Consider the following 21,987-nt stretch of genomic DNA (forward strand, 5'->3'; position numbering starts at 1 on the left):
ATTATGGGATTATGGAAATTACAATTTGATATTTGAGTGGGGACACAAAGCCTACCTCAGTCAAATTCTGGACAAATCCTGAAGGTATTCTTAAGTACCTGGAAGGAGGAATTTAAGGGGTTAGTTACCAAAGTGACTAGTTCCTCCTGAAAGCCTAGACTACAAGCACATTTGGGCCTACAATTGCTCCCCCTTCCCTCTCTCTCTTTCCTTCCTGACGCTGAGCTTGCTTAGTGAGTGACTACAATTGTGTATTCCAGTTCCCTTATTATTACTCTGTTACTACTTATCCATATTTAGCAATAAAAGTTAGAAATACATGTATATATCTATTGGTTCTGTTTATCTGGTTTCTCTGATTGAAATCTGACTGATACATATTTAAAAAGATTTGAGACATACCAGGCAGTTGCAATACATTTATTTAATTAGGGAAAAGGTTTGAACAAAATGTAAAATAACTTTATAAGACCAGCAAGGAAATTTAAATACAGATCAGATATTTGGTGATATTAAGGAGTTTTTGTTAATTATTTTCAATCTAATAATAGTATTTTAGCTTTTTAGTTTATAATATTTTTAGAAGAAAAATGATGTGACAGAATTTACTTCAAAGTATCCTGAGGTAAGCGTTACAGAGGAAACAAGATTGGTCAGTTGATAGTTTTGAATGTGGGTATATGGTACCTGGGATTCATGATGCGATTTTATCTCTTTTTGAATATTTTCAAAATTTTCTGTAATGGGAAGGTAAAAGGAAAAGCTAATGTATTTTTACTAATTTTTCTACCCCCACTACAGAATTAGTCAGGACAGCTCTACTCAGTCTCCCTCATTCTATTGTACAAATAAACATACATACACACACACACACGCGTCTCTGTAATATACACATATGCACATAAACATCCAAATGAAAATGGTATATATTTACAAGTAAGCTCAACTTGCTCTCAATTCTATGAAATGATACATGGATACAATAATTTAGAATTATTTGATGTAAATTAGACACTCACAACTTAGCATGATTATGATGATTATGACTACATAGGGAAACCAAAAGGTTAAATATCAAGGCAAAATCTAGGAATAATTATGGTAATGTTTTTCACATCGAAATGGTTTATGGTAATGTATTTTTTTAATATACAAGGTGCAAATTTGTTCTTGTACTTATAAATACAAATAACCTTGTTATAACTTTTTATTATTTGACCTATAATAAACAGTGGAAATAGCAAATTGCATTAGAAAGGAGCCTTGACCAGAGGCATTAAAAGCTTATCTGGAAGTCAAAAAACAACGCTTATTTGAGTAGTGGGAAGTAAACAGATAAGAAATCTGAATAATCCATAAAGCAAACTATTCCCTGATGCCATTTGTGTGTTTATTATTTATCATTTGAAGCTGTATTATATTTATAATGTCTAATTTGTTATTCCTTCAATTCACTTCATCTTCCCGTATACAGTACTTTTTAATGAAGGAGTTATCAAAATGATTGTTTCCATGTTTAATGTGAAAATATACATTAAAAATTATATTCTACCACTTCCTATGTCCATTTTTGATCTCTGGTCTTAGCTCTAGCTAAGAATATCATGGAAGATAAAAGATGTTAGGATGTACTAATTTATTACACCACAATGATAGCGTTAAGAGTAAGCTATGATAAATATTTCTATTATTTACACATAGAGGAATTGCAAGGTCAAGATATCTTATGCATCCACAAGATCTTATGGCTAAAATTGGAAGGTCTACAACAAAAAGTCATAGCTTTTGATTATTATTAGGGTGACTATATATTACTCTAAGTTAGGACAATGTTGAGAGTATTAACAATTGTTCTGGGACATCTGGCATGGGCCAGGACAATTTCGGGGCAAACAGACTTGGAGCCACTCTTGGCTTTATCAGACTACAGTTTATGTGGTATACAGCCCAAGTGATTTAAAGTTGGTTGACAAAATATATAAATACTATGCAATTATTGCTTTGTTAGTCTACTTTTGCAGTTCTTTTTTCTTTCAAGATATTTTTATCTTCTTTTTCTTTTATATGTTAACATCTTTATCGTTCATTGTTTTACTCCAGAAATTTTTCACATCTGAATGATTTAAAAGATGAAACTATCACATTTTAAATTGTAGTTCCAAAAATAAGTGTTTTCAACTGTAGATTTTAATGAGTATTATTGTTTTTAAAATGCAAAAATACAGACAGTAAGTATATTGAATATATTCCTTACATTAATCTTGTTTTCCTTTATACTTATTTTTTGTTGTGCCTAATGGGACATCTTCAAAATGTGTACTGCTAACTTATTTAAAAATACATGGTAAGGTACGTAATATGTACTTTGATTTTGATAAATTTCTTTGTTAGATTCTACAAATGGTACAATATATACTAATATACCAGTTTTTCAAGACAAAGAAATTTTCAGAGCATCTATCAAGTCTTCTATAAAGATGAGAAAATTAAAATTCAGAGAAGTTACTATAAGTCACAAAGTTAGTATGTGGAAGAGTCAGAACCAGATAATCAATTCAAGGTCCATTTTTTAACTATTTTGAAATAATTTTAGGCTTAAAGAAGAGTTGAAAATATAGTAGAAGTTCTCCTATATCCTTCATCCATCTTCCCCTAATGTTTACATAACCATTGTACAATTATCACAAAGTTCTTTTTTATTGAACTGTGTAGTCTTAGTTCAGATTTATTGCCTTTAAGTCAAGTGTGTAAAGTATGCAATGATACATTTCATAATATTTAGAAAAAGTGCTAGAAAAATTAATGATCCATTAGAAACCAAGGAAGCATATTCAGTGCCAAAGAGTTTAGTATTCTTTCTAATACTAACATATCTATTAGGATAACATATTTACAAATGAAATATTAAGATTTGGGGACTTTGAAATAGTATAGAACACATTTATGTCTCTACATAAATTAGTGTGAGCTTTCATACTTTCATAAACATATCCACCAATAGTGAATTTATTAAGTACAGAAACAGGAAAATTTTAATTTTTGACAAGGTAAAGTTCAATAAATACTTTTTCTATTAGTGAAATCGTAGAAAAGTATTTCTAATTAATATGTCTATTTATAGAACTTGTTATAAAAGAATTGGGATAGGTTGTATATCTTTGATTATATATTTGCTACTATCTTCTTTGTGCTACATTGAACAAAAACAATAACAACAGAAAATCAGAATACATACATTGATTTTTCATGCCTTATATCTTAAAAAACTAAAAATTTATTTGCAAAGAGCCCAGAAAAAAAACAAATTATTCAGGCTTTTTAGACTCAGTGCTTGGTTACAGTGTTTGAATCGTAGAAATTATAGCCTTCTTTTTTTAGTACTTTATGCCTTCCAAATTATTTTATTATCATTACTATTTGATTCCCAACAATACCTTGTATTAACAGTCTTCTCATTTTCTTTTTCCCTAAATTTATGTTGATACTTGTAACACAGTGGTAGAGCCTCACTCATAACTCTGTGTTCTATCATTTTAGTGCCCACTGGCCTAATTTTCCATAGCAGTGGGGATATTCTGACACAATGAGGTGTTAATTCCCCAGCATTTCTAGTCTCTGTAAGGGCAGAGCAGACTCCAGTGGCCAGAGAAAGTGCTCAGAAAAAGATGCAGTGTTGGCAGTTGAAGACTGGCCAGCATAAATTGAGTTAATGTCACTGGGAATAGATCTCAACCAATGGCTGAAGGGAGCTGGTATATATATACCTCAGCTTTCTCACACTTCCGGTGGGATAGTTCTAGGGCTAGTGTTTTAAACTGGCTCCAAGAAAATCAGCGAGATTAAAAACAATGACAACTTGCTGGTAATTTACACTTCTTTGCGTTCCTTCCCTTCCTTGCCTCAGTTCCCCATGTCCTATTGTGCTTCCTGAAATTATTTCCAAAATGCAGTATTTGCACTTGAATCTTTAAATCAGGGTCTGCTTCTGGTGAGACACAAATTCAGAAAATGTTTTCCCAAAACATTGGTTGAAGAGACATTCAAGTAGTGGGAGTATTTATGTTTTTAGTAACAAGACTGATTGTAGGAAAAGCAGGAGCATGGAAAAAAGTGAGTTTAGGAATATCTGTGGATATCAACTATTTGTCCTTTGTCTTGAAAGCCAATCATTGTTACTGAAAATAGATAATCTTATGTTTATGTTACTTAGCCTGAAACGGAAGAAAAAGAACTGTCTCAATGAAAGACAATAAAAACTGGGGATTTTGTTCTTCGTATTAATACCATTTTCTATCATTGTTGCTTGTATTTATAATTAACACAAGTTCTATGGTGCCTTAAGGTGTTATGTTATTAAATTAGTAGAGCTGAATTGCTCTGTTAATTAAAGAATAAAATTGAATTTCTTTTTGGAGAAGTAAAAAGTCAAATGCTTCTATTATATTTTTGAAAAGTATGTTATAACAGTTTATTTGTAGCATAAAAGGTATATACCAAATAATAAACTGAGATCTACCATACATTTTTATTTCTTCAGTTTTATTAACTGGTACAAAATGCAGAAAACCAAAAGTAAAATGTTTATTTTGTGTCCATTTAATCAGAATTGTAGAGATATGCAATAAGAATGATGTGGAAGTATTTTTTTTTAAGAAAACAACAAAATATACTAAAAATGGAAGCTAAATTACAATGTATTCTCTGATAATCTTCAATGTCCAAATTATTAATAGCTCATAGCTGACTGATACTTAGATGTCTGGCTATGTCTTGGGATAGTCTCTGGGATTCCTGGCATATCATAGCCAAGTTACTGTTCAGCATCCCATCCACATCAAAAATTGTATCTTCCATTTCTGGGCCCCATGAAGTGATAGGTATAATAGTATTTAAATATTAAGTCTGAAGAAAGAAATAAGAGAAGGGTCAAATAAATACTGTAAGAATGCAGTGTGAGTTTCATTTAATAGCATGTATCTGTATATTTAACTTATAAGCTCTTTTTCAACTTAACTGACACATGGCAATGGCAAATATTTTCTAAACTATGTTAGAAATATTTTATTTTTAGAAAATTGTTAAACTAAGGTTTTCCAGTTCTAACCTGTCTTTCCCCAATTCAAAATACATTCTACTGAATACTTTGCTCAAGCTTTAATGTAATATGTTTGAATTATCTGTCCTTCAAGTCTCTTTGTCCACTGTCTTTTACTGTTTCAAAACAATCTAGTGCCAAATACTAGCCCTTTTGTAATATTTCATTTAAAAATGTCCTTTCATAATTTTGTACACTGAGCACTTTGTACAACGTCTGGCATCAGCCTTTTACTATCTTGAAAACCACATATTTATTCCAAACTCTTTTTCCTCATCACAGCTCCATTTGTACCCAATTGTATGTTTAATTCCTCTTTATTTTGGTCATGAAGACTATATGGTGGTTTCCTATTACATTACACATCAGATCAAAATTTTGGACTTTGGTTAATAGACCGTTTTCCAATATGCACTAACTTACCTGCTTTCCTTTTCTTTCAGGTGTCAGCATACCGTCTTCGCTGATTGAGGCAAACGTGTTTTCCACAGTCCAGATGAACTTTTAGTCCCAAACTAAACGTATTCTCTTCCTTATTCAGTAGATTGATATCTCTCATTACTTAAAAACACCAGAAATTCCAATGCCTTCTAGATGATTCTTCCAATAAGGATGCTATGAGGAGCGTTAGTATTCCTTGTTATTGCTTATTTAATCTATCAGGAATTAAGTTTTATTCTATTCACTTTGGTTATTGCCTCAGATATGCATATACTCTTTGTTAGAATATCATAATTACAGTGAAGTTCCTTCTTATGCTAGCTTAGTATGAAAGCCATCTTTTTGGTTGAATTGTAGTGGAAAGTATAGGGAAGGAATATCTTCATTCTACAAATCTAGTGAATATGTTGATACCTTTTTACAGCTTAGAATACATTGCCACATAGTCTCTCTCATTTGACTCCCAAGAATGGTGGAAATCGGTTGGCGTCGCAGTCCCTATTTTGAGTGGGAGGGAATCCGGAGCTCTAATGTATTGCAATATTTAAGACAACAGCCTTTGCAGTCAGGAAGACCTGAGTTTGAAATTACTACAATGTTTATAACTGTGTAACTTTGGGTAAATTTCTACTATTTTTAAACCTAAATACCTCATAAAATGGGGACAGTAATAACTACACGACATACTGCATGTAATTGACACAGCATGCAAAGTGGATTGTTTGCCACGTGGTAAACACTTAATAAATGGCAACACGTTAAGAGATTTGCCCAGGATACATTTGTAGAACAGCCTGCAAGGACGGAAAACCGAGAAAGATTTCAGACTCCGAAGCCCATGCTTGTTTACTACCCTGCTTCCTAGAACACTTGAGTTAAACTACTAACTTGATAAATGACCTTGAGCAAAATACCTCACTGAGTCAGTTTACTCATCTCAAAAATAAGGGACTTGATTTAGATAACGCCTAATGTCCTTTCAGAGTCTATTCCAGCTACATTAGATGTTTTTATCCGGTGTTGTAGGGTTGACGTTCAAGTCGGTGATGTGTCCAAGATCTGTATAATCATAAGCCGTGCACATGGCAATGAATTTTATTCCGACACTCGTGTTTCGTTCAATATTTAGTTCTGTGTGCACATTCAGCTGTTGCCTGTCTTTAGTCTGCCTACCAGCGCCTTGTGAAGGGAAGACCCACACCTAGCTTTATTTATTTATATCCTGGCTTGTTCCCGAAAGGATTTAAGGCGGCGAGTGACACTCTAAGTCCCCTAACGGTGTCACACAGTGCGATTAAGAAATCTTCTTTGGATGAAATCATCGCGTAGAAAATCGCCGATGAGTGAGATGCTAAGTAATGTCTTTTACCCAACTCTTAAAAATAAAAACTAATGCACCTAGCAAGAAGTCCTGGAAGCATACAGTGCTGGCTGTCCCTCCAGCTGTGACGCTGTCCCACCCGTGGTCAACGGTCACTCGAATGCCCTTCTTAGACTAGCCAAAACTGTCGCCGGCTCCAGTACCAGCTGTACCAAGATCCCACCCCGCCCCTTAACGGCCCTTCATCACCCAAGTTTCCTGATTGGGAAGGGGCCCGAAGAACCTTTCTCACATTTCCATGTTATTGGCTGGCCCGGCTGTCAGTAATCTCTCCTTCCCGCCTTCTAGCCTAGCGCGTTTCGTGGACCCCTTAGTTTCTGCGACCAGCCGCTTACGTTTGCCTGAGCCGTGTTGCCGGGGACCGGTGACCTTTCACCCCTCCCTTCCCACAGGAGCACCCCGGCTCCCGCCCACGCCCCCGCCGCCGGCGCGCGCCCTCCCGGCGCCCGCGCTCCGCTCGCGCGCGCGCGCGCACTGATCCGCGCGCACACACTCCCTCGCCCCCGCCCGCGGTGTTCCCCCTCACCCGCCAGCCGCTCCGCCGGCTGAGGCACCGGCGCTGGGAGGCGGCGGCGCTGCTGAGAGGCAGGGACCCGAGCGCGAAGTGTGTGGGAGTCTACGAACTCAACCCCTCTCTACCCTCCCCTTGCAGCCACCCCCCTCCCTCCCCGCCAGCCCCCCCCAACAAGCGGGAGAAATAATGAGCGAGACCGGGCGGCAGCAGCAGCAGCGCCGAGCAGCCCAGGCAACGGCAGAACCGCTCCGGCAGCGGCGGCGGCGGCAGCACCAGCAGCGGGAGCGAGCGCAGCGCTAGCGCGGCGCGGGGACCGCTGCGCTCCTTCCCGTCTCCTGCCTGCCTCTGCCGCTCGCTCCTCTCTCGGCATCCACCTCCTTCCCCTCCTCCTGCTCATTCACTCTTTCCCTCACTCTCCCCTCCTCCTCGGCTTCTCCCCGCGCCCCGCCAGCCCTCGCGCTCTCCCACTCCCTCTGTCCGTCCTCCCCGGTCCCCTCCTCCCGCTCATTCACTCGCCCCTCTCCCTTCTCCACTCTCTCCCCCTCTCTCCTTTCTTCTTCTTCTTTCACCCTCCGTCTCTCACACCCCCTCCATTCCCCTGTCTCCTTTCTGACACTGCACTGCAGCTGCTCCTCAGCCCTGCCCCCTCCCCAGTGAGAACAAACCAGCAACATTGCTTTTTTTCCTAAAGAGATTTATATTGATCCGATTAAAAAAAAAAAACCTTAAGAAACCCCAAACGCAAAAAAAAAAAAAAAGAAAAAAAAAGAAAAAAAAAAAAAGAAAAGAAAAGAAAAGAAAAAGCCAAAACAAAAGGGAGAACCTTCTCCCGGTAGCAGCGGCAGGAACTGCAAACATGATGGCGGCAGCTCCCATCCAGCAGAACGGGACCCACACTGGGGTTCCCATAGACCTGGACCCGCCGGACTCGCGGAAAAGGCCGCTGGAAGCCCCCCCTGAAGCCGGCAGCACCAAGAGGACCAATACGGGCGGTGGGTATCGCTTCCACCTCCCCGCTGGCCCCATCCCCCGCCGCCCGCCCCTGCCTCCCTCCCTCCCGCCGTCCTCCCTCCCTCCCTCTCGCGGCCCGGACACCTCCAGCCCGAACCCGGCAGCTCCTGCGCCCCTGCCCCGCGCCCCCTCCCCTGCACCTGCCCCGTGCCTAGCTGTTCCCGACACATTTCCATTTCTGTGTTTATCATTCATCAAAATGGCGACCAGTTTTTCGGAATAGACCTATCTTTCCATTTAATCGGTCCAGAGGTTGACCACGTAAATATCCTAGACCTGGGCAAGAAGGTCCATTCAGGAGGAGGAGGAGGATGACCCCGGAGTGAGGTGATGGCCGCCCGAAGATGCGCGCTGCGTTTAACAGTGTGATTAAATAAATAAATAAATGGCACTTGGGTAGCGGATTACGAATGATTGGGGCGCCGGAGAGTTTTTCCTCTCTCCAACCTCTTGCTTTGGGCCACAAGTAGTATGCAAAATCTTGATTAGTGCATGCCCTTACCGCACTTAGATAGTCGGTGCAAATATTTCATTGATTTGTCTTCAGGGGGGTGCATACGAGGGTGGAGGTGTCTGGAACGGTGACTTGTTAGTTAACATCCTGCGCTTCCTTGGAAGATGAGTTTTAACGGGACTGATACCGCTTCTTCATTTGCACTGGAGTCATCTTAACAATGCACCCAATGCATCGAAGCAGAGGTGAATTTATCTCCAGCATATGCATTGTAGACGGATGGGGGGTCTTGTGAGTGGCAACCGCAACATTTGGAACATTCATTCACATAAGAACGCTGGATTTACCGGGGTGTCTCCAGTATAAGACGTGATCAAGTTGACAGAAATTAAAGTTTGTGGAGTTGGCTTTATTTTCTAAAACATTTCATTTTCTTTTTCCTGGTTCTTCGACCCTCTCTCCGTTTTAAAACTTGTGATTATTTTGGGAAAGGACCATTATCTGTTTTGTCACTTTTAAGAGTATTTAATATAAATGACTCCTAAGCTTTTTAGTATTGGCAAAATTCTTCTTAAGGTCCTTTAATTAATGAGCTTAGACGAGATCATGGTAGACTAAGAAGTGCTAAAGAAATGCACTAGGATTAGTTAGATTTGCCAGTCCACCACACTGAGTTATTTTCTGACAGTTATTGAAGACTTGGAATACACCCCACAGTTTGGGTGGATTATTTGATAGGAGAATGGTTGTTTTGCGGACTTTAAGTAGGATATAGGCAATGGCTAATTCTAGTCCTTATGTGTCTGCTAATGGCAAATAAATATAGCTCATCACTATTTACAGACAGCCCTGGGCTTTTCTTCTTTTTCAATATGTTAAGTGAAGGTTTGTCATCTTATAAATCTGAAGTTTTGTTAAAGGATCAGTTCGTTTCATTTTGCCATAGTAACCACAGATAGAATTGGAAGACTTCCATGTTTGGAATAACAACTGGAATTTAGTCATCAGTCTCTACAGTGCTGTAAAATAATAGAATATGTTTAGATTTTAATTCCAAGTTTGAAAGTATACACCCTACAAAATGGGAAACATTTTGTACATACTTGTTTTTCAGTGTAATTGGCTTAATTGTCATTCTCAAAAAATGTTTAACTTCGTATCTCCTGAAGCTATATACCCAATGCTTTAGTTGCTGTTTTTCTCTCTTGAGGGTGGAGGGGGATACAAAGTTTGAAATACTGTGTTAACCGAGTATATTTGTTTGCATTTTTCAGAAGACGGCCAGTATTTTCTAAAGGTTCTCATACCTAGTTATGCTGCTGGATCTATAATTGGGAAGGGAGGACAGACAATTGTTCAGTTGCAAAAAGAAACTGGAGCCACCATCAAGCTGTCTAAGTCCAAAGATTTTTACCCAGGTAGGTGCAATGGTGAAAAGATTGTTTGATGAGCCCCCCCCCCCCCACCACCACCCCCAGGAAAGAAAGATCTACTGTGTTGTGTGCTGTCTTGCGAGAAATTTCAACAATACTGGAGACTTTTTTAGATATTGCATTATTAGAGTATATTGTGGAAAAATTTTCAGAATATTTCTATTGTTGATTATGCCTTTTTTCTATAACTGTTGTACTGTGTTTGTGAATTAGACCAATTGCAGATGATTTGGGTATTTCTGAATAATTCTTATGAGTAAAAAAACTAAAAAATTTATAGATAGAAACTTGGACAGCTGGCATCAGGAAATAGGGTTCTTCTGAAGTTTTCAGACATCATTGTAATGACAATTAGCTTAGAGTGAATTCAGAAGAGGGGGGTAGGGAGGCTTCTTAAAGAATGGACCATTTACTTCTGAATCCATTATGTACCTCTTTCTGCTTCATTGCTTTGTTTGTTGGCCTTGGAGTGAAGTAAAGAGGACAAGTGCTGCCTCTTCAGATTTTTAAATATTGTGGTTTTAATGCAAGTGAGATAAGGAAATTTATATTGTTACGCAAGAAGTAAAATAATGCTTCAGAATTCATGTTAACTTAAGAGCTAAATTTGATTAAATATGTTGACAGTTAGTGTAGTACAGTAACCTACTGGAATATGGCAAGTGTCCTAGGTGGTATAAATTTTTTGTTTTTTACTTTCAAGTATGTCCTTTTAAGTGTTAAATAGTTCTGAATATCCACCTTTTTCTATGTTTTTTCCTTATAATTTGCTAATCAATTTATATATTTTAAGTTTAAGGGAAAAGTCTCCATAATTGAATAGTATATTTCCTAGATAAAACATTATTAGCTGATTTGCTTTTATTTAAATCTAGCTTTCTGTGATATTTTTAAAAGTTATTTTATCTTTATAGCTATCAAAAACGTTAATTCAGTGCTGAGGGAACCAATACTGCTTTAATTTTTTTCTTCCTGGTGGAAAAGAAAAGCTGATTTGCTTTCAGTGATCTAATTCAGTAAGAGTTCTTTAATACAGCAAAGACATCTGGCATGAATGTAAGCAGAACATTTGGAGGACTTCTTTTTCATGGCCAATCACTTGGTGGTAGAAATGGACCATTATACTGGATAGAAGGTTTTAGAATGGTTGAAACTATCATTTAGTTTTATAAATTAAATGTAGTATTTTTGGTAAACATTAAAGTTATTAAACTAAAATGTAATATATTAGACACGATGTTCCTCTAAAGTTTCCTATGAGTGTAATTTAGCAGATGGCTTTTCTTGTCTCTGAAACTTTCCTTATGCATTAAGAAAGTTTGCTAACATATTCACATTCATATGTTTAAAAGGTGTATTGTGATTAAAAAAATCAATGTAGAATTGTGAAAACCCTTAGTACAAATAAAAGCACTCAAAAGAGCTTGATTGCAGAATTAATAACGTGATAGTTCTAGGAAAAGAGCTGCAATGGTAAATTAAATTCACTGTCAATAGATGAAAATGAAATAGCTTTTTTGCATTATGCATGAGGTGGTATCAGATGTGCAAGGATGTTACAGAAAATTGGTGTTTATCAAGGATATTCCAAATAGTAAATTAAATGCCTTTTCGTTTGAATATAGCTTATTTTCAGTGGGTTGAAAAGGGTACACTGAGAATTAGATCTTTTGTTTTTAGTCCACTTAGTTGTACATTTTTTGCTTATTACATTGAAATTGATTATTTTATTTGTAATTCTGAGGCATGTTATTCGTATGGAGCAAGAATATCTGTTGGAAAAAAGTGGAAAGCTGGAATGCACTGAATAAAAATTTGTGTGTGTAGTGACGTAACCTGATCAAATGTGAGTTGAAATGTCGGATAAAAGAAGGCTTATGCTTTGCCGGTAACAGGTGGAAACAAATCACACAGTGTGGGATCAATTATAAGGATAAAATAAAGCCTTGTAGTTTTTAAGAAGCTTTAAGAATTCTGAACATTTTGTATTAAAATATAATTTTAACTAGATTATTACCTGTTTGGACACATAATCTCTCTGCTTCAGATAGACTTTAATTTTAATAGTCTTTCTCTTCACACTTGACCACAAGTCTGCAGAATAATTTAAGATACCGGTATTCTTCAACATAGCCTCTGAGCTTTTTTCAATTTCTCTTACTCAGATGTACATAAGGGATACTTACCTTGCATATCTCAGATGAGCTAAATTATAAAGCTGTGATCATATCACGAAGCTATAAAGAATTTCTTATAGTATTAATGCAATCATTTAGAAGCCCATTTTTGTATCTTTCATAAATATATGAAATTCTTAAAGCTATATTTGTGTATTCATAACTGTCATAACCTACTAGAATCAATATGCCTGTTGTTTGTTTCATGAAGCCCTTTTCTGTTTCTCATTTGGTAAGAGAGCATATTTGGGGAAAACTATACTTTAGTTGTATAACCTAATGGATTTTCTCAAATTACTCAAGTTTTAAAATGGAATGTAATTTTGTTTGTAAGGTTTAGTTAAAATACTAGTGAATCAGAAACTTTCTTGAGGATGTATTATAACACAGAATACAGACACACTTTGGTGACATTTTAATACATTTTAATTCAAATGATAGGTACTTTTAAAAATTATAGCCAATATAATTTCCTCATAAAAACAAATCTTTTTCTTTTTTCGTTTTAAAAAATCTTAACCCTGGCTTTATGAGTAATTTTTAAAATTGTGGTTGAAATAAAGAAAACATGTTTGTATATTAATTAATTTGAGAATTTGTACAGTTGGATATTGCATTGTGTTTTTCAGTATCATATATTAAATAACAAACTTGAGAAAATTGTATGATGAGGAATTGTAGAATGTATTATTCAATTACTGCAATCAGATAAAATGATCTACAAATAGATCATTATTGCTGTACTACATAATCCATTTATCTATTTGACAAAATCAAATCTTATAGAATACTGACTTAATTCTGGTGGTTTAGGACTATACCTTTTTTTCTTATATAATTAGAGCAAACCAATTTGATTTATTTGTGTATCTTTTTATAACTAGGTTATAGTAAGTTACCTTGCAATAAAAAGCAGATTTCTTAGAGGAATATATTATTGTATGCCTTTTCTGAATGACGATAGTTTATTTTTATTCTTTTATTTGGCATATAAAGATATGTTTAGTTTTTGTCGATAAGCAGATTGATTTTATCTGTTAAAATTATTTAATGGATAGTTCAGGTAGGTAATCCAGAAAACTTACTGAATGCATTATTGGTTGGGAATAATAACAGATGTATACAATAAATATTTTCATGTATTCCTTAGATTTTAGAACATATCATAATATACTTATTTTTATTCTGTTATATGATATTCATTACATCAGTAAACAGAATTCTTCATTGTAGTGTTGTAAGCTATTTGTATATATTTTACACTGTCTTTGTATTTGTGGTTATAAAACTAGGATCACATTTAATAAAAATTATTTCCTTTTATGCTGCTTAATTTAAAATTTGAACTTATTATTTGTACATTCACTATATTTCAATTTTTCATGCTGTCTAGTTTGGGTGCTGCTTTTTAAAACAATCACAAAATCATAAAAAAGCAGAATGTAAGTGAAATGTTTTTATAGGGAAGCAAAGACACAACATTGGTTTTATTTTGATATGAGGAAAATATAGTAGCCAGATTAAACTTTAGAACTGGAATTGTATAAGTATGATAATGTTTTGCAAATCAGAGGAGATAAGGAAGTTAAAATATTATTTCTGTTTACATCATTGAAGAAAGACTATTATGTTGGCAGTACATATGAATGTGAATCTCTTACAGATTCTTAAAGTTGCAGCCTATACTTTAATCTTAGATGCAGAGAGTATTGGACATTTATTGGTATATATTTTAAGGCAAGATTAGTGATAAATAGAACTGTAACAAATGGAGAAAATATAACAGTATGATTTCCAACATTGTTGAGTGGGTTTAATAGGATAGTTGTCATTACACTAGGTTATACCTTTGATTTTAGTATCATTAAAGAGTTGCTGACACATAGTGTTTTTCCTTGAATCTTAAAGTTGTAATGTTTAACACACTACCTATTGTTACGGTTACTTTTATCTTTTATCTCTATATCTTCTGTTGAAGGAGAAACATTATTTTTTACTTAACATTGGTATTTCTGAAAATTTGCTGTATTTTGGCTTAATATCTTTTTATACTTTATTTTCTTATTTTAAGCATTAGGAAATCTTAACATTTAAGGGAACATTACTGGCATAGCACAATCTATATTAACGTTGCAGTTTCCAAAATATATAATTTTATTCTTGTATGTGCAAATGTTTTGTGAGGTTTTTAGAAAGATTAATTAGAACTAAAAATTTTAGCTGTACATTTTATTTGATTCTTTTTTATATCATTCTGATGTTGATATAGTAAGTTAGACATCACTAATTTCTAGTGTTGGTGTTTTCAGGAATCATATATACAATGTCACTTTGAAATTTGCTTTTTGAAGCTTTCTGGGCTTTGGGAAAATAGCTCATTTAAAATTTGTAGCATTGTAATGAAATATCTCTAACAACATTATCTTGCAAATACCACCCCAAAGGATTTCAAGAATTGTTTAAACATAGTGAACACAGTTGGTGATATAGTTCAATACTTACGTATTGAAGATGTTTCATATAACACAGCAAGAGGAAAACTGATCTGTGTCTTGAAAATGCTAAGGAGTATGTGATATCACTAAAAACCTGACCGACAACCATCAATTAAAAAGTTATGTATTTTATAGTTGTATTATTTGGGGTTTTTTTTGCTCTGGCTTAAGAGATTAATTTTTTAAAAAGTTATTAAATGACACAAATTCCATTTATTGATTACATATTATGCCACTTGTTAACTAAATTTCAGCACCTAATAAACATTTTTAACCATAGAGTTTTTAACCATAGAATCTTAGTTGTGTCCAGTTTAATAGGGCTATATTTTAAAACACAACTTCTATGAGTAAGTGCTGCTTTTCAGAATAAAACTGGGGGGATGAGGGTGGGAGATTTGTGCTTGATTGCCATCTCATTTCCATCTTTGGATACAGCTTTAGCATAAAGTTAAACAACATCTGCAGAGATCTGACTGACAAACATCTCTCTGGGACTCATCATTGCAGCCTGCAGCAGGTGCATTCAGCTTTGCAGTCTTTTCCAAAAAGAGGTTAGTTTGTTTTAACATTTATCAGTAGACCAGTGGGAGCAAGTGACTAGAGAGAAGAGGTCGGTTGTCACTTGTCCAGTACTGGAATACTACAGGTAATTGGACTGGACTGGTGGAAACTGCAACAGTGTGTATCTCACATTGCACTGCAGCTGCTGTAGAGCTTAATTAACCTGACCCTCAGAGACTGAAGTGTCATGGTATAAAATGCAACATGCAAGGAATGAAGCAGTGCTTTTCAATACTTTCCGATGCTTAGGTTGACGAAGTTTCCATTTCTTCATCTTATTCTTTAAAGATATGGCATCAGCTTTCCTATTTCTTTAATATGGAAATATTTTCAAGTAAATTGATTTTTCATGAATCTAGATGAAATGTACTTAAAATGAGGATGGGGTCTTTAAGTATAGAAATAAAAAGAAAATAACCATAAATGAGAAGCATTTACATTTCACTATTCCACCAGTACATACTTAAAACATGAGTGACTAGAAATAAGTGGAAGTACTCGATAGTTCTTTTTAAAATATTCAGATTAACAATTATTTTTATAGGAGGTTACAAAAACACATGTAAAATTTAACTCGCATCTTTCTAGAATGTTGATGGCTTTGGCAAGTAAATTTTGCAGAGTAGTTTGAAGTGTTCCAACAAACAGGACAGGTGTAGCATATTAAAAATATTTTTAAGATTTTGAACTTAAATACTCCTATTGAAATGTTTCCCACATTTAATTATAAGTTTAGTCAAACTCTCAAAAAATTAGTCTGTCATTTATTTCTCTTGTTTTTAATTTCTCAATCTGTGTGAAGTATTGACTTTGAGTATGCTTCTATGACATATATACACGTTTCTTGTGTGTTCTAATGGTATTCCCAGTGAATATAAATATCTTATAACAGTCCTGTTCATTAATCAGCCTTTAAATATAGAATGTATTCAAAGGAAAACATACGTTAAAACGAAATCTGGCCAAGTCTATACTACCTTAAAATAATTTTGAATGTAAAAACAATTTGGAGTCTTTGTAAAGCAGTTTTATAGTTTTGACTTTTCTATTATCTTCACTAATCGGATTTTTTTGGTATCCATTGAATATAATTTGTCATTTACCAAAGAGAAATTAAGTTTTGGAGTTTGCACAGATTTTTTTTTTCTAATTTTTTTGAAAACTGTCCATTTTTCTTGAAGGAATATTTACCAGTATTGCAATAACTATTTGATACTGAAGATGCTGTATCAAATAATTTTTACTTTATTATCAATAGTCCATATTTATTGGTAATTATAATGGTTAAAAGAAATAAGATTAAAACGATGGCATCTAGAAGTCAAGAGATTAATTCCAGTACATTAAACATAAATCACTTTCTTACTCAAATTCATTTTAATATTGTGAACTATTTTTAATCAATTATTATCAATATAAAAATGATACTTTAAAATTTTAAATATAAACTTTTACCATGATTTCTAAATTTTTGATTAATAAGACTTTGAATAAAAATAAACATTTGAAAACTACAAAGTAAAAAAGAATTATTTACACTGATAAACTTTTTGAGATGTTTTCAGTATTTTCCAAGTTTTATACCACTGTGTGGATATCCTTTTCCATGACAAATCTTGATCATGAAAACACCTACTATCTGCACTCCATCACTGATTTTTTGCTGCTTCCTGCAGGGCCTGTCATAGCATTGTTGACAGGAACAGATGAAAAATGAAATTAAAGTCTTGAGGTTTTTAACAGCAAAATCATTCAGGTAAGATTATTTGGTGTGGAAAAATAAAACATTTTTTGTCCGTTTTTAGATGAATTTTATACAATAGGTGATTCTTAAAATTGATGTTATATTTTTCTTGTTTCAAGACCTGTTTTATGTCTTACTTATGTTCAGTATATTTTTAATTACTAATAAGATGTATTGTGAACTCAGTAATTCTAAAATTTTGTATGGTAGTGTCTTTTTACTTTTCTTGTGAAACTGAGTGTACTTTTCAGAGTTCTATGGAAGAACTTTTCAGTTTATGTTAAAGATGTTTGAGAATAGTTATACTCTGTTGGCTCCATAATTTTACTACCAGTATAAATTTTTCAAAGAAGTTTATTAATTAAATAAAATTTCAAATCCTGCATTTCTTCTTGGATAGAATAAATGCTGATTCTCATTTGCTTAGTTTAAAAAAATTATTCTGATTTTAAAGAAGATCATCCTCATTTAAATTGTTAATAATTTGATGCTGTAGGAAATAGACTGAATAGAGACTGTATTTTAAAATCCAGTAATCTGGGGGGAAGGGCAGAATAGAAGCAATAGTCGTACATTTCATTGACAGAGAATAGTAGTTAATGGGGTGGTGCCTCCCATTTAAAAACAAACATGTTTTTGTTTTCTTTTTATGTTGCTAAATATTTTAGAAGAACTACAGCTTTTTAATTTTGGTCGTATTAATTATTGGAATACCTAGTTTTAAACTGGTTAGTGTTACAGGCAAGTAAGCTCTTAATGAGAGAGCTGATTCACATACTTAGTGTTTAATTATTCTTTGTTATAACCCAGGTTTTTATTTTTCTATGACTAATAGATGATGATTTCTTTAAAAAGTAATGAAGGTAATTTTTTTTTTAAACTTGGTTTCATTCTTTAATGTGAAGTCTTTCTGGAAGATTCCCCTTGTTATTTATTATGCATATGTATTAGATGCTTCCTATGAAGCCTGGTGTAGGTAGGCAGCTATTTGGTCATCTCTACTTAGAATTATTACAATGTATCTTTTCTTCATTGTAGGAATGTAGGCATGCTTTGCTTTACCCTGAGAAATTTTGCTTTGCTATTTTCTCCTTAGATTTTTTGTTTTAATTTTTTTTATATTGTAGCATCCCTGTTAAAGATTTAGGACAACACTTAGGAATAGCTAAGAGGCTTTTTTTTAAAGGGTTTGGAGAAATCTTAGAAATGTGGAAGTAGATCAAAGTGATGAAGTTCAGACGATCTCTTCTAAAACTTTCATTGAACAGTTGAGAAAACCAAGATACCCAGAGATTAGGTGATTTACGCAAGGTTTTTCTAATGCCAGTAACTATCTTGTAACTTTGAAATGTGTTTTCTGAATTTGTGGTGCAGTTGTAGTAGGTACTTCATTCTCTTCTTGTTTTACTCTACGTTTTGTTTTCTCCCTTTTGGATGTGACTGAGGAAGTAAGTCCTTACCTCCTCTTTATCTCCTAGACTTGAAATGAATATGTGGTGTTTTTTTTTTTAAACTGAGATGGTGGCCCAGTGGATATTACCATTATTATTATTTTTTTAGTTGTTGTGCTACACTGAAAGAACATAAGCAGGGCGCTCTTTCATCATTAGAAAATTTATTTTAGAAAGGATATCGTAGGTGATATTACCTGAAGCATATAGCCTGGTCATTTTCTGTCTTCCTTTAATTATACCCTTTGAAAGTGGCAGTGTTTTTAGGAGGATTAGATTTCTGCAACATTGTTATTTTTCTTCATTTGTACTTTTTTTCATGCTTTCATTGTTCCTTAGCTATACTTCTAAATTTTAATTTTTGATTAGAGTATTGACTTTTATTAAAAAAGTAGACTTTCTAAGTTAAATTTTGTTTTTAATAATTATTTTAATAATGTATGTACTTTCCATGTTTTTATGACTTTTATAAAAACTCCCCTAAGTTCAGCATATGTGGATAGGTATTCATAACATTTGGTTTAAAAGATAAAATGTCATGATTAAAAAATAAGCATAAGGCTAATTTTAAGGCTACATAAGTAAAAATGTAGCTGTATTGTCCAGTAATTATTAATTTGAAAACATCACTGTTTTCTCATTTTTGGATATCCATTTCATTAAATTGGTCTACTTCTCAGTTAATTAGAATTCTAATATTATTTTCATTGTGTTGTAGGCTTAAGGACTACTTTCTAACATAATTATAAAAGTACTTAATGTGATTTTGAAGACTTTTCCTTCTACAATGTCAAATTAAAACAAAAAATCTTTTGTGATAGTGTTTACTCACATCAGTTGAGTAACTGGATTAAGGTATACTGATATGGGAGAATTTATGGCATCCTTCTTGCCTATTGTGTGTTTGGCATACAGCCCAATTGTTTAATCATGGGTTGCACTGGAAAATTGAATGAATGTATGAATGAATGACTGAATGAACAATTTGAGGTTTCTTCTGTGAAGTGCTCATGTAATACCAATACAGTGGATATAGAAGGCAGACCATCTTTAGTTTTTCATTGCGATTTTAGTTTACTTTAATAGTGAATTCAGAAATTTAAATGAACAAGAAATGCATAGAAGTGTTAGGGTAGGGATTGGCTATGTACAGTGGAGTGTGACAGGGGAATTTTGCATTCTGTTTAGCATGCTGCCCTGTGTGAAAGAAACTGAAATCCAGTATTATGGAGAGTACGTTAAAGCCACCTCTGAAATGAAGACAGCCTTTAAAATAACTTAGTATAAGATTTAATTATTAATAAAGTAATTAAAAGTATGTATTTTACAACATTTTATAGCTGTATCACATTATAGCATATTTATGGCCACATGGCCATATGTTCATTAAGGAACAGAGATCAATCATGATTTTTCTTGAGTACTAATTATCAAATTAAAGTGACATATTAGAAGTATGCATACTAAATACTTTATTTGTAATATATTTTAATATCTTCTTCCTCAACTACAATAGGGAAGTTAACATTTGACCTTGTTGGGGGAGGTTACATTCTGACAATTATAAAATGGACAATTTACCTTTTTAATTTGCCAAGAAAAAATATACCAGCTGTATAGTTGAGTGGAACTTATTTACTTATAGTTTGACTAACTTAAATACCAAGGTATCAGTATATGTTACTTTATTTGAAATTAAAATTTTAGGAAAGTTATTGAGTTTGGGATATTTCAGAGTCTTCATATTGTAAATTATACAATTTAAAGAGATACATGAAATAAGAGCGTTTTTCTTGTATTAACACATTGTTTGATTTTTATCATAATAAACCAGTGAAACATCTAAGATTTAATAGATACACTCTTTCGTGCCTTGTGATTAGTATTTTACATTTTTGCAAATTTTATTTATATTTTAAAAAGTGATAGAGAGCAGTGGGTTAAAATAATCCTATCATAGTGTTTCTTTACTTGTCTGTTTCCCTGTGCCCTTCTTTGCCACAGTTATGCTCAGATTTTTAGTTTTATGAACATCAGTGAGCTTTGTTGGCGTTAGAACTAAGTGTATAAGACCCTAAAATCTTAGATGGATACCAGGTTATAAAAAGTTTGCTAACTGAATAATGGGAGAATTATACCTAGAAGTTAAAATTATCTCTGTTAGTGTCATGGTCTTGGGAGGAGGGTTAGACTTCAAAGAAGACTTCAAAGAGGAGCTGACAGGGTTTTGGGGACTGAATTTTAATTTGTTGGTGAGCAAAGGTGGAAGGTCATTTGAAGCATATATAGACATAGAGATGTGCAAAAATTCTGGAATATTCAGGGGTCTAAAAGTAGTTTGGTATTGATTGGATAAAAAGTGGATATTGCTGTGGGGGCAGGGGGCAATGGTGGTAGGCAGCACTATAGATACCTGTAGAGATAAGATTCAATCTAGTGCATATGAAAAAGATGAAAAGTCTGGCTGAAAAGTATTCATCCTGGAGATTTTCATTAGCAAGGATATTTTTTAAAATATCCATCTGCTGTGTCTGTAAAATGACTGACAGTGGTACTGTAATTAGAAAATATACATTTATGAAAATATAGTGATACAGTCTGGTGGATGGATTGCCCAGTTGTCCAAAAGAATAATTGAGTATTAGATTGGACTCTGGCTTTCTGCTTAGGAAATGTAAATCGAATTTTAAATTTATTTTATTTAGAAAGGAAAAGGCAAAGGGAAAGATGGGACAACTAGAAATACAGAAACGAAATGTGAGTTGTGTTTAATCAGTTATGTGCCAAGTATGAAAGAAAAAAAATGTGGAGGACACTTAGTGAACGACAGATATCTATGAAGAATATTTGGTATATGCAGGAAAGTTCTTTAACTGGTTTTCTTTTGATCTGTAGCAGTTTAGAATCATATACTTGAAAAAATATTTCTTGTTTCTTAAATTCATTCAATATGTAGGCCTTTCATGATTTCCTGGCATATGAAAATATACACTTATTTGATAAACATGAGTGATTAGTACAATGCATGTGTGTCTGAATTTGATGCTGTTCAAACACTTAAGTTTGCTATATTGTCAAAACATTGTTATGCTGTATCAATGAAAATTAAAACATACTATTTATTTGTTGGTGGATTCTCTGTTATGTAATTATTTTGTTTGAATTTTGGTTGATTATTGAGATAAAGTGAGATATTTCATCATTTATTGATAATCATTTTACATAAT

General features: G+C 34.0%; 1 protein-coding gene and 1 long non-coding RNA gene across 9 annotated transcripts in view; one reads left to right on the top strand and one right to left on the bottom strand.

Moving 5' to 3' along the window:
- Positions 1 to 4,513: 4,513 nt before the first annotated feature.
- Positions 4,514 to 7,305, bottom strand: LOC116526331. Its single transcript, XR_004258099.1, has 2 exons — positions 5,519 to 7,305; positions 4,514 to 4,902 (listed from the first exon to the last, which is right to left on the bottom strand). It is a non-coding gene; the product is annotated as an uncharacterized LOC116526331 (long non-coding RNA).
- Positions 7,306 to 7,675: 370 nt separating this feature from the next.
- Positions 7,676 to 21,987, top strand: part of NOVA1 (NOVA alternative splicing regulator 1) — a 136,504-nt gene continuing 122,192 nt past the window's right edge. For 5 of the 8 annotated variants that reach the window (XM_032242657.1, XM_032242659.1, XM_032242653.1 and 2 more), the window contains exons 1-2: positions 7,676 to 8,423; positions 10,171 to 10,314. Coding sequence is in view for 5 of the 8 variants with exons in the window: in XM_032242653.1 (XP_032098544.1) it covers positions 8,288 to 8,423; positions 10,171 to 10,314 (280 nt within the window). In the remaining 3 variants the exon portion in view is untranslated. Of the gene's footprint in view, positions 8,424 to 8,609; positions 9,142 to 10,170; positions 10,315 to 21,987 lie in introns of those variants that run through there. The other 3 variants (XM_032242656.1, XM_032242658.1, XM_032242655.1) reach the window with 3 other exon arrangements.

The sequence above is a fragment of the Sapajus apella genome, unplaced genomic scaffold (assembly GCF_009761245.1).
Source record: "Sapajus apella isolate SASKATOON/1434 unplaced genomic scaffold, GSC_monkey_1.0 scaffold50, whole genome shotgun sequence".
Taxonomy (NCBI): Eukaryota; Metazoa; Chordata; class Mammalia; order Primates; family Cebidae; genus Sapajus; species Sapajus apella.